Source organism: Schistocerca americana, chromosome 2 (genome assembly GCF_021461395.2).
Source record: "Schistocerca americana isolate TAMUIC-IGC-003095 chromosome 2, iqSchAmer2.1, whole genome shotgun sequence".
Classification (NCBI taxonomy): domain Eukaryota; kingdom Metazoa; phylum Arthropoda; class Insecta; order Orthoptera; family Acrididae; genus Schistocerca; species Schistocerca americana.
In genome coordinates, this window is record NC_060120.1 from 310,139,783 (window position 1) to 310,153,385 (window position 13,603).

Genomic DNA, 13,603 nt, shown 5'->3' on the forward strand with positions numbered 1-13,603 from the left:
GTAATAAGTCAGTTGTCCTGCAACAAGCTTGTCGGGTGTTTCGTTGAAGGGAAAACCTAAGAAAACCAATGATAGTAGAAGTGATCAGTACAGTTTATTTTTCGACTCTAATCTGTCCGAAATGGCTTATTACACGCCGTTAGAAATGGTGAGAATTATGCAGCCGCGCAGAGATTGTATGTCGAAAGATATCCCGATGCAAGTCATACCACTAAGGCTACAATTAGGTCTCTGGTAAGACGAGCTGAAAGAGGGACCTTAAAAAGGCAGAAACGAAAGACGGGCCCGAGAGAGGCGATTGCGCTGGAAGTTTGTGCTATCGTCGCTGAAGATCCACACATTTCGACTCGCGAGTTTCAGCGAATGCATGGCGTGCCCTGATCAACGGTATCGTGTTTTACGATACTTTAAATCCCACCCATATCACTTCATAACATTCAAGCATTTGAGCCGGGGGACCCTGAGAGACGGCTGTCATTTTGTCGATGGACCGATACGCAAATACGTAAAGATCCCTTTTTCTTCGCACACACTCTTTACTGACGAGGCTAACTTCGACAACATGGGAGGAGTCAATCTCCATAACGCACACTACTGGGCGGAAGCAAATCCTCGCTGACAACGAAATCACAGAACGCAGACTGGTCAATCAATGTCTGGGCGGGCATAGTTTGATGTTACGTGGTAGATCCAGTTTATGGCAAAACGTCGAACGGCTTGCGCTATCTTCATATTCTCCAGAACCTGATGTTTCCAAAATATCCGCCCACCCATACGAGCACGTATGTGGTTTCAATATGACGGCGCCCCCGCACATCAGGCCTCACCCATCAGACGGTACCTTAATGCAACGTACCCGAATAGATGGATTGGTATCGGTAGTGCAGTTCGTGAATTCCCGCCAAGATTGCCAGACTTAACACCATTCGACTTTTTCCTATGGGGAGCTGTGAAGCAGAAGGTGTACTCCACTCCCCCGATGACGCCAGAAGATATGAGGGAAAGGATTGTGGCGGCTTTCCATGTAATCACCCATCAGGCACTGACGTCGAGACCAGTTTACGACAGTGTGTAAAAGTGCATTAGGCAAAATGGACAGTTGATCGAGCATCTAAGATCCTAAATTTCCAGTGAGAACCATGTTAATCAGCCCTTTTCAGGCTAACGATATTCGAAGTCTGCTGGGCAACCTCCACGTGGTGCACATTGGGTCCCGCTAATGCCGACGTTATTTGCTTTCAGGTTAATATGAAGAATTTCAAGGCCATTTCAAGTTCACGCAAACGTCACCAGTGGACAAAATTCAGAAACCATACAATATTTTCATTGACAATTTTTCCCGATCTCGCTTCGTTCTCGAGACACTGGTAACCTGGGAAAGTTACAATTAAGTGCCCCCTGGCGACAAACTATTGGTTTTTCGAGAAAATGTTCCCTACAAACATTGCGTATTTTTTCACGTAGAATACGAATATGAAATAAAAAAAATAGTAGTTACCATTTGCAAAAATGAACTTTATCTTGGTTTGACCTTGGAAAAGGTTTCAAGGTCATTTCAAGGTAACTACTCCATGACCTCCTCCAACCCTTACAACTTTCACTGGAGACTTTTTAGCAGGATTGTGCTCTCCACAGATATCGGCCCGTAGATTAAAATGGGACACCCTGTATATACATATACTGTCGGTGGGAATGTACCAGGAAATGTTTTATGCTTGAAAGTCTGATTACTTTTATATCTCTTGTATGTAACATACCGCAATAAACCAAGGTAAAAATAAAAATCAGCTTTCAGATTACCCCTATTGCCATTTTAAGCAAGACAACGTGATATAATTGTAGGAGCACCGCGAGACCGGAGAATGAAAATGAATTAGCCACGCACGGCGATTTATGGGAACAGCGAATGTTACAGCTGTTCGACTACAGTTCGCGCAAGTACCAACAAATGAGAAACATACCAAGGAAACGAGAAAGAATAAAATAATAATTCTTAGTCTTTTCCGCATTTGGACTGTCACTAAGAAAATGTGAAATAAAGGCGTTATTAGAACAAAGAAATTTATGTTTATAGATACTTTCACTCTCCTTGGAGTGTACACTGCAATAATTTCCAACACGCACTGGGACATGAATATGGATCCTCGTTGAGGTACTGACAAGTCGAAGAGTTTAGTCTGACGAGTGGCATGTCTGGATGCTAAGCTGGCAAGATAATTGCTTGCCAAGGCATGTTTTCATGCAGCTGCCTGAGATGGCAAACACTTTCAGTCAGAAAGCTTAAAAACGATAACTGTACAAACGCTGAAAACATCCGCTGGATAAACAATAACTGAACAAACACTGAAAACATACGCTGAATACAGCCAGTTATTCTTGGTGAGCTTTCGCTTGAGTCTAACGTAATACTACCCTAAAACCCCGAAGTGTTACGGAATCTTACTTCGTACAGTACACTACATCGACAAGAAAGAAATGTGACTGTTCGCGTTTATAAGGAGCTGTCTGCCTTGGGGAATTGTGTGTAACTGTGTCCTTTCGCTGTGAAAACGTTCAACTTCTTCAGTCAACACAGTGGCAGTGGGCAGGCAGTTTACTATTTACGTGTTCAGGTGTTATATCGGCAGAAAGTGGTGTAAGAAGTTGACACAAATTAGACAAAAATGAGTTGCGCGCTGATATGGAAGACTATGTGATTCATGTAATGAGAGAGCCAATCTCTCGTAAAAGATTCTGAGTGTTAACTATCAATTAATTTACTACGTAGCAACACTATAACGTAACAGAGGTACTCACCAAACCACAAGGCGACAATATTTTTCCTCAGTCATTGATGTAGACAGAAAAGTGTGTCTACCAGTAAAACTTACTTAGCGTAGGAAAACTTATCTTCAGCTTTTTCGAGCTACGCTATTTGAGGCATATATCGCAGCCATGCAATTACCAATACGGCCTACGAAGGGTTCTGTGGATCGCCAGTCACGGTATGGCTACCCTTAAACTGGTTGAAAATTCATCCTGGGGAAATTTAATATATCTGCTGGGGCGTTACAAACCTGCTTGTAGTGTTGGCCATCCTGGCATGTAGTGTAAATTCAGGCATTGTTGAAACATGCGTATCAGTAGCTTCAGTATTTCAGTACAAAAAATATCTGTGAAAAATCACCCATGCTACCACTAGTGTGAACTTGTATTTCTGAGTGTCGTCTTTAAGAGATTTCAGTGCTAGTTGGTGAAACTGAAGTACACGATTCTTTGTTGTTGTCTTCAGTCCAGAGACTGGTTTGATGCAGCTCTCCACGCTGTATCTTGTACAAGCCTCTTCATCTCCCAATAACTACTGCAACCTACATCCTTCTGAATCTGCTTGGTCTATTAATCTCTGTCTCCTTTTCCGATTTTACCCTCGACGTCGCCCCCCCCCCCCCCCCCCACCCTCCCAATACTAAATTGGTGATCCCTTGATGCCTCAGAACATGCCCTACCAATAGATCCCTTCTAGTCAAGTTGTGCCACAAATTCCTCTTCTCCCCAATTCTGTCCAGTACCTCTTGATTAGTTACGTGATCTACACATCTAATCTTCAGCATTCTTCTGTAGCACCACATTTCGAAAACTTCTGTTCTCTTCTTGTCTAAACTGTTTACCGTTCATGTTTCACTTCCATACATGGCTACACTCCATACAAACACTTTCAGGAAATACAGACACGATTCTTTATCGGAAAACTTTTTTTCAAGGTGGTTGTTGAAGATCAGCCGTTGGATGAGGAAGGTAGTGAGCAGGAAGACATCTGGGAAGATGATGATTGTCGAAGATGATATTGAAGCAGGTGACACTGACACCGATTTTATTCCACAAAATATGGGGTGAGAGTAAAAATGAAATTTAGGAATTGCAGAGTCCAAAAAAATTTGAACAGAAAATTTCTTGTTTGAATTCAAGGGAGAGAGCATTAATATTTCAATTAAGACTGTCCTATAGGGTAAAAATGCTGAAACCCACCAAAAGCATCCCGAGAGGCAAAAGATTAAAAGGAATATATGTATAACAGCTATGCTATTTCCACAGGGTCCTGCTCGCAAGCTTTGGAGTGCTGAAGAACGTTGGTATCTCTTTGACAAAAATATGCTGAATGATATTGTTCTTCACACCAACCAACAAATGGCTTTACAAAGAGATTCTTCCAAACAAAGATTTACTGGCGATTTTCTTTGCAAACGCACCGTCTTTTAACTGAATCTGTCTCTACTTTCCCTACTAATGATTTTGAAATTTCGTCAATATTAACATCGCTTCGTGCTATTACACCCCTGGCCTCCCCAATGTTTAAACTATGTCAATGAAATATTCGAGCGCTGCTGAGCCTACGTGTGAGATTTATTCTATATACTGAGACCATTGCAGGTCCTGTTAGCCTTCCTTCAGGCACACCTGACGTTCCTTTCGTTATCCGTTGTGTATTCACCGTCCAACGAAGCTTAATGAATATCAGTCTATAAGCCATCAAAGCCACTCACATTAGTGGAGACACTTATGATCGTATCTTGTTTAGAAGACTACAGTGTCTTAATGACTTTCGGTAATCTAGAAATACTGACTACCCGTTCATCTGCATCATTGTAAAGGCTGTCCAAGAACTGTTGCAGCAAAATTTGAGGGGTGCAAAGGTGTCTTGAACAAATCGAGGATACGAACGTGTACGGGAACGTCATCCAACGAAGCCACAGAGCGTCGAAATTATAGGTGCCGGCGCCTGCCGCTATGCCAACCTTCGGCAACAAACATGACCATACGCTGACTGACCCTGGGCGGAACGTCTCGCAATATTGTTTGTTATCAGATGATGGCGACTGACTGCCATTATCGCCAGTGAAGAAGCTGGAGCTAGATGCTGCGTAGAAAGGCCTCATCTCCTACGAATGCGATGCTCTGTTTGGTGGATGTTTCCATCCACAGTTTATTTTTCTCCTAGAACCCTCTAAAATCTCCAATGTTTTTCGATATACAGGAAAAAAATAAACCGCTGATAGCTTATTCCACGGAGGTAGGAGAGCATCACATCACCAGTCGCGATCACTGCATAACGAACATCATTGCGTTCCGTTCCACCACTGTCCGTCAGGGTACAAAGTCATGTTTGCAGCCGAAGTGGTGGCCTAGTGGCAGTCACAAGCGCCTCTAAGTTTGACGCTCTGTAGCGTTGCAGAATAACGTTTCGGAACACGGGTTCCTATCCTCGATTTGTTCAAGACGGTCTCTGCAAACCCTCTAAGTTCGTCCCAACATTTCTGGAACACTCTTTATATCATGGATGAATTAAATGAGCCGTGTATCAAAAGAATTTTCTTTCTGAAACCACGTTAATTCTTTCGGAGAAGCCTATGTTCCTCCAGGAACGTCACAACTCTCGAGTTTTGAAAGTTCTACGAGCGTGTAACAACGGAAGTTAATAATTTGCTATTCTTATTCGTCAAATTTCTTTCTTCTCGTAAAGTATGACACACACTGCTACAGCAACACGGGACTTAATATGGAACTAGAACAGGTATTAATTTCCCCAGATTTTGTAATGCACGCTGGTGCGCAAAACTTGAGGACGAAAGTAACTTTCGCATGATGGGTCACCGCGAAGTACCATAGCTCGATGAAACTTTGACCATAGATAGAACCGTAACAGAACTGTACGTAAGAAAAAGAAATACGCAATGAGCCGAATGAAACGGCACTTATTCAAAGACAATTACAAAAATCACTATTTACGACGCTCCCTAGCAAATTACGAGTGTGTGTTATTACCAGGGACAGCAACGCATGATGTGAAACATGCTCCCATGCTGGCCAGAAGGTAGGTAAGGAATTCTTGTGGTAGAGCATTCCATACCCTCCCGCCAGCGCGGTTGATAACTGCTGGTTGATCATTGGTCCATTTGGGCGTGCTGCAATACGTCGCCCAACGCAAGTCACATGTGCTCTGTAGGATTTACGTACGTGGAACGTGTAGGCCAGTCCATTTGGCGCATATCCTCTCGTTCCAAAGCAGCTTACCTTGCACAAAATTTGATGCCGTCGCGCATTGCCATCCATAAAAATGTCGGCGGGGCCGAATGCACGAAAAGACGCGCATGGGGAGGGACACAATAACGTTGACCAGTGAGTGTACCACGTGCAATACACCGTAACACCTGCAACACCAAAGCGATCATGTTCGACAATGCCGGACGTACCTTTACATTGCGAGATGTAGGAACACGTAATGCACCCTGAAACAGTGTCGAAATTGATTTTTTGGTGGTCCACGTGTTATGGTGTGGGGAGGCATAGTGTTGCAGGAGCATACTGACTTGCAAATCATTGAACATAATACATTCACCGGTCAGCGTTATTGGTGACACTGTACTACTTCCGAATACGCATCTTTTCAGGTGTGCATTCGTCCCTGACTTCATTTTTATGGTTGACACTGTGTGGCCGCATTGAACTGCGCAGGTGAAGGAGCTACTGGAGCGATAGGATATTAGGCGAAGGAGCGGCCTGGCGTTCCCTCGACTTAACATCCCACAGAGCACGTTTGGATGACTTACTGCAATACTTCCACGTGCATCAGCGACCATCAACCGTGCTGTCGGGAGGAAATGAACGCCCTACAGAACTCTAGTGATCTCATTGTTGTGGTGATCGCACAAACCCTATAAAGAACTATGTCCCGTCTTTTGTAATGTCCAGGTAACCATAAATCGCGGTGACCCCAATGTAATTATCGTCTTTGAATTAAAAAAGCCAATTATGTTAGTCTCACTGCGTTTTCTTTCAGTTATCCTCTGCACAACATTGTCGCAGTTTTTCCTTTGTATGGTCCAAGTTTCATCGAGTTTTATTTCTTGGCAGTGACATCCCGCGAAAGTAGCTTTCATCCATAAGTCTTGCACGTTAATAAAATCTAGCAGTATTTCACTCTTGTCCTTTGTTAGCTTTGAGTACTCTAAACCGTTTCAAAAACCGGAGATATTTATTCCAATATTTGTCGTGTGTTTGCGCTGCGGTCAGTTATTGGTGTGGTTGTGTCCACAAGTATGGATGATTATGGAAACTCGGTGCCGGAAACAGCCCACCCCTTTGGAAAAACAGGTCATGGACGTAAGACATTAACGCTCTCAAACTACGGACGAATCAGCAGTCACGTGTTCTCACTCCATATGACAGCAGAGTGTGGGAAATTTAACGCCAGTCACTGACGCACAATCTACACCCAGAAGCTGAAAAAAATGCCTGTCATCCAATAGCAGTCCATCTATGCTGTTTAGGAATGATCCTAAAATCACTGAAAATTTTCGTGATTCCCACACTTCTTAACCTACAAAAGAAACGCGCGAAGTATAATAAAATTCTTCCACATCTACAGTTCAGATTAGATAGGATGTTAGCAACGTCGGTTGACGAGACAGACACTTCCTGGAATGTACGCTGTAAATACCCGCCAAGTTCTTGTCTGAGGTATATGAGCAAGGGCGTTGCTGATACATGTGAAACAGTTTTATAGCAGTTGGCAGCAGAGGCCCGCTACTCTGATAATCGCGTAGGTGTTCTAGCAAGTCTTGGCGCGTTCGAATACTGGTACGTTAACGGAAGATATTCCTTTCAATAGTACGTACTTTGCTATTACATTCGTAGACTGTGCATCCAGCCTCAAGGCTAAGTGTGGACCTCGTCTTTCGTACATTGTGCTCCAGTTCTGCTTGTGCCCTCAAGAGATCGAGCGATTAACTACGTCGTCTTGGGAAAACAAGGCAGTTTCCGCAGCATAGGAAAATTTAAGTATCAACAGAACAGACTAACAGTCAGCCTAACACAGCGGTCTTGGTCTTGTGGTCTGAAATTTCGTAAACTACATCCTTAAATAGTGATAACACTTGTCATGTTTCCTGTTTGTGAAGTGTCAGTCAATTTACTTATCTGTTGCTTTTGTTTCCGAATGTGAAACGGAAGAAAGGAACATGATGCCGGGGTCAAGATGCTACGGAATTAATTTTGATCAAAACAAATGACCAACTGAACGGTAAGGGATCAAATCCCGGAATCTTTTCTTTGAAGAGACTACACTTCCATATCCTTATAGGCTGTGCTTTGTCATATACAACATTTTCCTTTATACAATTTTCTTTCAATTTTTATGCAATTATATTTTTCGTAATACATCTCTTGACATCTAATAACGTAGCCAAAATGTTCCACTGACAAACCAAAGTGATTAAACAACATGACTTTGGAGTGTATCGTAAGGCATGCCGAAACCCTCTACGTACTGGCACTCAATCTAATTCAGATTGAGTGGAGTAAATCGTAGAGGGATAAAGGGTATCGTGTCGGGAAGAAACAGGCCCTGGTGAGAATTTCCCGTTTCTCTAAATCATTTGATGTTAATGACTATATGGTACCCTAAAATAACCACAGTATCCTCTTCTTACGCTTCGGCGATAACTTTCTGCGAGACAAAACATGGGTTGCAAGAAGCCAAGGGTATACATAAACAGGTATGCTATCACGGTCTTGGCGTAACGACTATCAGGAGCAGACACTGAAATCGACTGCAGAAAAAGCTGATTGACACTTCTCGAAGAACATTATCCGCTGTCAGTACAACAAACCACAATCAACATCTCAAAAACCACAAATCATTTGCCGCAAACTAGAATTGCCCTATTGACGAGACACTAGTCTACAACATAAGGTAACAATAATATTTATTTCTTTACATGAAAGCACCCATTACTGAGCTATAATGGGGCGTGCCTATGCAGCTTTGTCACATTTAAGTGTGGTCTGCTGATACTTCACATCTTCCAAAGTTCGCGCAAGATTTATGTACGATATATCGACTACACAGAATTCTCTGTAACACGAATGGTACTGTCATGAAGAAATATATAGCTCAGTTTATAAAAAAAAAAGTTTGCAGTGTTTGATACTACCCTTAGGTTTGACATCTGTCAACCTTTATATTGGATTTGTTTATCTATGCAGATAACACTGTACTGACAAATGAATTATACACACCGAAGATGCGGAGTCAACCGCAGGTCAATTACAGCCATTTCATGACGTTAAAACATAAACACGGATTTTTTTTTTTACTTTACAAAAGGCTTACACCAATTCTAGTACTACAAAACTCTCATAAGCAGGCTTTATACTGCATAGCCTTAGAACAAACATGCAGGTCTTCCATTCCTGATTAATAATGACGAAGTGGTACATACGGGAAAGCAGTTTGAACATTTTACATAACATCGAAGCCTTTCTGACATCCATGCCAGCAAAACCTTTCAGTACCTTGCGTATTTCAGCCAGATAAGCAACCAAAACATCAGTATTGCATAGAGGAATGTGGTTCTAATATCAAAATTAAGTCTCCTTCATGGCATATACGCGCCTGCGAGTTTATGTTGACCCAGGGCATTATACAGTTTAGTTACATCCGTAATGACTAGCGTTTCATTTACAGCATGATCCTATCTATAAGGTTCACATCACAGCTGAAAGATGTATTATTGACTGATCTATACTGAACTAGACTCGGCAAATGCTCCCCCTTGCCACGTTTCTAACTATAGAAACTTCAGTGTCTGTTCACTATTAATTACACTTTAGACAGCACATAATTTCTCCATGTTGGAGACTAAGTTTCTTTCAGGAAACTAATCTGTAGGTCTACACAATACAAGTTTCAAGAAACTCAATTACACATCGCCTGATAAGCCACCTAACAAACATCCATGCTGTAACGCGTAAAAATAAACAATTTCAATGTCAACGAACTACGTGTTTCTTGACACCGAACCCAGTTTCACTAAATGTGACAGGTTCACTGTGATGATAAAATGCAAGAATAAAAAAATAGCAACACGAACGATTCGTTCCGCACGGAAATCTCTTTCATATTACTGAATTTATTTCCTGGTATTAGGCACAGAATGAGAATCTAATAGCGTACCATACTGCGAGTATTTCTCTCGTCTGAGGCAAACAGCTGAAAAGCTGATAACCTCATATCTATTAGTTATTGTAAACAGAAACATCCTCACTGTAACTTGCTGCTTTATAAATTCCCAAGTCGCAAGTGACCCAGGTACACTTCAATGCTTTACCAGTCTTTTAAATGTCGTATCATGCATCTATTGAACTCACTAAGTGTCAAACACTGTTTTCTTAACTTACTGTACTCAGGACACATGCCTTACCATATGCACGTATAATAAATTCAGGTACCAGTCCATTCCTTGAAAACACTACTCCACGAACACTGACATCGCCCACAAGTTTACGAAAACCACATGAAATCAACACTCTTAACCACGTAAAATGGCGTTGTCTCACGAACTCTCAGACTTGATTGGCACCGCCTTCTGGATTTGCTGCCGCAGCAAATTCTTCCAGCAGCCTTGCTTTGACACTGCTGAGAAATCAGAGTAGTATCTCTGAAATGCTGTTCATTCGCAATCTATGTAAAATTTCAACACAAGATTGCGTTTGGCATTTATTAGGCAACATAACCATAAATTTTAAGGATTAAATTAACCAAATAAACAAATTTTCTGCACTATTTTGTTTGTTGCCGTCACTTATTATCACCTCAGAATATGTTTCAAATATATCAAGCCTGAATTATTGTAGAGTGTGGAAAAACTTATATACATTTTTAGAACTATGAAAAGAGTGGTGGATGCTACGAAAACAAATATTGTATTGCCAACTTCTGAATCTTACGAGCGTGTATAAATAGCTTCTATGTGGATACTCTAATTACAAGGCAGTGAGTTCGACCTTCACAAAATGGCGACCCGTCTGCTAAGGTTGAGTGCTGTGCTACGGAACAAAAGCAATTTAACCGAAGTAAGCAAGAGATGGAGATCAACACTCGCTGCACCATCATTCGAGCAGGTAATAATAAATGGACCACCAACGCGGTGCACCACGTTGGACAACGGCTTCCGTGTTGCAACAGAAGATAGTGGTGGTTTAACCGCTACAGTCGGTTTGTGGATTGATGCGGGATCGCGTTATGAGACAGACAGTACGAATGGTGTAGCTCACTTTTTGGAGCATATGGCATTTAAAGGCACATCGAAAAGATCCCAGACGGATTTAGAACTTGAGATTGAGAATATGGGTGCCCACCTTAACGCATACACCTCCCGTGAACAAACTGTTTTTTACGCGAAGTGTCTAGCAGAGGATATTCCAAAATGTGTTGAAATACTTTCTGATATCATACTGAATTCCCGGCTGGGAGAACAAGAGATTGAGAGGGAGAGAGATGTTATTCTCCGTGAAATGCAAGAAGTGGAAACTAATTTGCAGGAAGTAGTGTTTGATCACTTACATGCAACAGCGTATCAGGGCACAGCACTGGGCAGAACAATTCTGGGCCCTACGAAAAACATCAAATCTATATCTCGCCAAGATTTATCAGACTTTATTAAAACCCATTACAAGCCCCCAAGGATGGTTATGGCTGGTGCAGGTGCAATAAAGCATGACGATTTAGTAAAATTGACGGAGAAAAATTTTAGCAGCCTTAGTGGCTCTTACAGTGACGAAATTCCCATTCCAACTCCATGCAGGTTTACCGGCTCGGAGATCCGTGTGAGGGATGATTCAATCCCACTTGCACATGTTGCAATTGCTGTAGAGGGCTGTGGATGGGCAGATGCGGACAACATTCCATTGATGGTCGCTAATACCTTAATTGGTGCATGGGCAAGAACACAAGGAGCTGGAGTCAACAATTCATCACGCTTAGCAGCAGCTGCAGCACAAGATAACCTAGCACATACTTTCCAGTCATTTAACACTTGCTACAAAGACACAGGTCTTTGGGGCATTTATTTTGTGTGTGACCCACTGAAATGTGAAGATATGATGTACAATATTCAAACTGAATGGATGCGTATATGTACAGAAGTAACAGAGTCAGAGGTGGAACGTGCTCGTAACATGTTGAAGACAAATATGCTTTTACAGCTTGATGGGTCAACGCCTGTTTGTGAAGACATAGGAAGGCAGATGCTTTTCTATAACAGAAGGATCCCAACTCATGAATTGATTGCTAGAATTGAATCTGTAACAGCAAAAAATGTAAGAGATGTTGGAATGAAGTATATATATGATCACTGCCCAGCACTGGCTGCTGTTGGACCAATTGAAAATCTCCCAGACTACAACAGAATCAGGTCATCAATGTACTGGCTGCGTGTGTAATTGCACATTGTAGAGGTAAGTTTTTCTGTGCTGAATAGCTACTTCAGTTAAATTCACTAGTTCCTGTTTGCATGGTGCTAAATTAATTTTATTTTCACTTGATTTTTTTGATGAACATGGAAAAGCTCAACTGTAGAGGTGCTGACTTATCAGGTGTACTATCACTGATAGCCATAATTCTACCTGTAGACTACCATTAGTTTTAAAAAGAATTTTTGGCCCATCAGAGATTCTGGTTGCTGTCTTTGTATTTAGAGTTGAAATGCATTTTGTATTGGCATACCATGCATCTGACCAGAATGAATTCTAAAAATTGTGTACAGGGACTGTACAGAAAAATACAACAAAATTATATTGGAAAAAAAACATGGCTGTAGTTGTCTTACAAAGTTTTATTACATTGCTTGATAGAGATCATCTTAGCCTATTGTTGCTCATTCTGTAGAATTCAAGTAACAAACAAGCGATTACTTTGTACAGAAAGTAAAATATTGATGTGGTTTCTAATAGATTAATTAATGTTGAAATATTTTTTGAGTTACGAAGGTCATCATTTGTGATTAAATCTGTCAGTTTAGTATTGTGCAGTTTCCTCCTGTTTGTTCAGATAAAATGATTTGTGCAGAGTATATTCCAGTAATAGTGGAAATAGAGAGCAAGAGCAGAGAATACTTTTTGTATTGGGTAATGTGGCTACTTTACAATGATTTACTTGATCATGTAACTCTGAATTATGGTATCTGACACTGATTTATCAGCAAAGTGAGGATCCTATACATATAAAAAAAAAGTGGTGAAAAGTACACATTTTCCATAATAAATTTCTTTTTCAGGTACAGTGCAGATGGAAAGAGTGAGAATGGACCTGTAAATAGGTAGCTAATTTATTTCAGAAGATCTACTCCAGTTATAGTAAATATCCTTGAGCATTGTAGCCAATGTCATTACTTGTCAGAAGACCATGACTTTTGTTCATTGTGATCAATTTATTAATGAAAATAAAATCTGTACATTATGTAAGTGGTGTATTTTTTTAAATCACCAGGTGTTATTTTGACAAAATGGCACCTCCCATGACTTGCATTGTTGATATTGAGCTGTAGAGGATTTTGTAAAACAGAAAAGCTAAAGATAGAAAACTTCAGTGAACTGGGTTCTGACATTTGAAAAACTAAAGAAATGGAAAAGCAGAGTAGTATTGCAGTCTTTCCATATTCCACTTTGGATGAAGCACAACTCTAAAATAAAGTAAGAAATACACAAATAGATTAATTGAAAATGAGAAATTAGTTAATTAGGCTGAAAAGCAAAATCATTGTGAAGCTTTTAACTTATTCCTTTTTCT

The 13,603-nt window shown here is 41.0% G+C and overlaps 2 protein-coding genes across 3 annotated transcripts in view; one reads left to right on the forward strand and one right to left on the reverse strand.

The window, feature by feature from the left end:
* The window catches only part of LOC124594838 (wiskott-Aldrich syndrome protein family member 3), a 277,912-nt gene extending 267,509 nt beyond the window's left edge, over positions 1-10,403 (reverse strand). For both annotated transcript variants that reach the window (XM_047133290.1, XM_047133288.1), the window contains exon 1: positions 10,239-10,403. The gene's annotated coding sequence lies outside the window, so the exon portion shown is untranslated. The remainder of the gene's footprint in view (positions 1-10,238) is intronic.
* A 398-nt stretch (positions 10,404-10,801) lies between these two features.
* LOC124593697 (mitochondrial-processing peptidase subunit beta) lies at positions 10,802-13,278 on the forward strand. Its single transcript, XM_047132000.1, has 2 exons — positions 10,802-12,273; positions 13,092-13,278. Exon 1 carries the CDS (start codon positions 10,831-10,833, stop codon positions 12,256-12,258), a length of 1,428 nt encoding a protein of 475 aa, XP_046987956.1. The 5' UTR covers positions 10,802-10,830; the 3' UTR covers positions 12,259-12,273; positions 13,092-13,278.
* Positions 13,279-13,603: the final 325 nt, after the last annotated feature.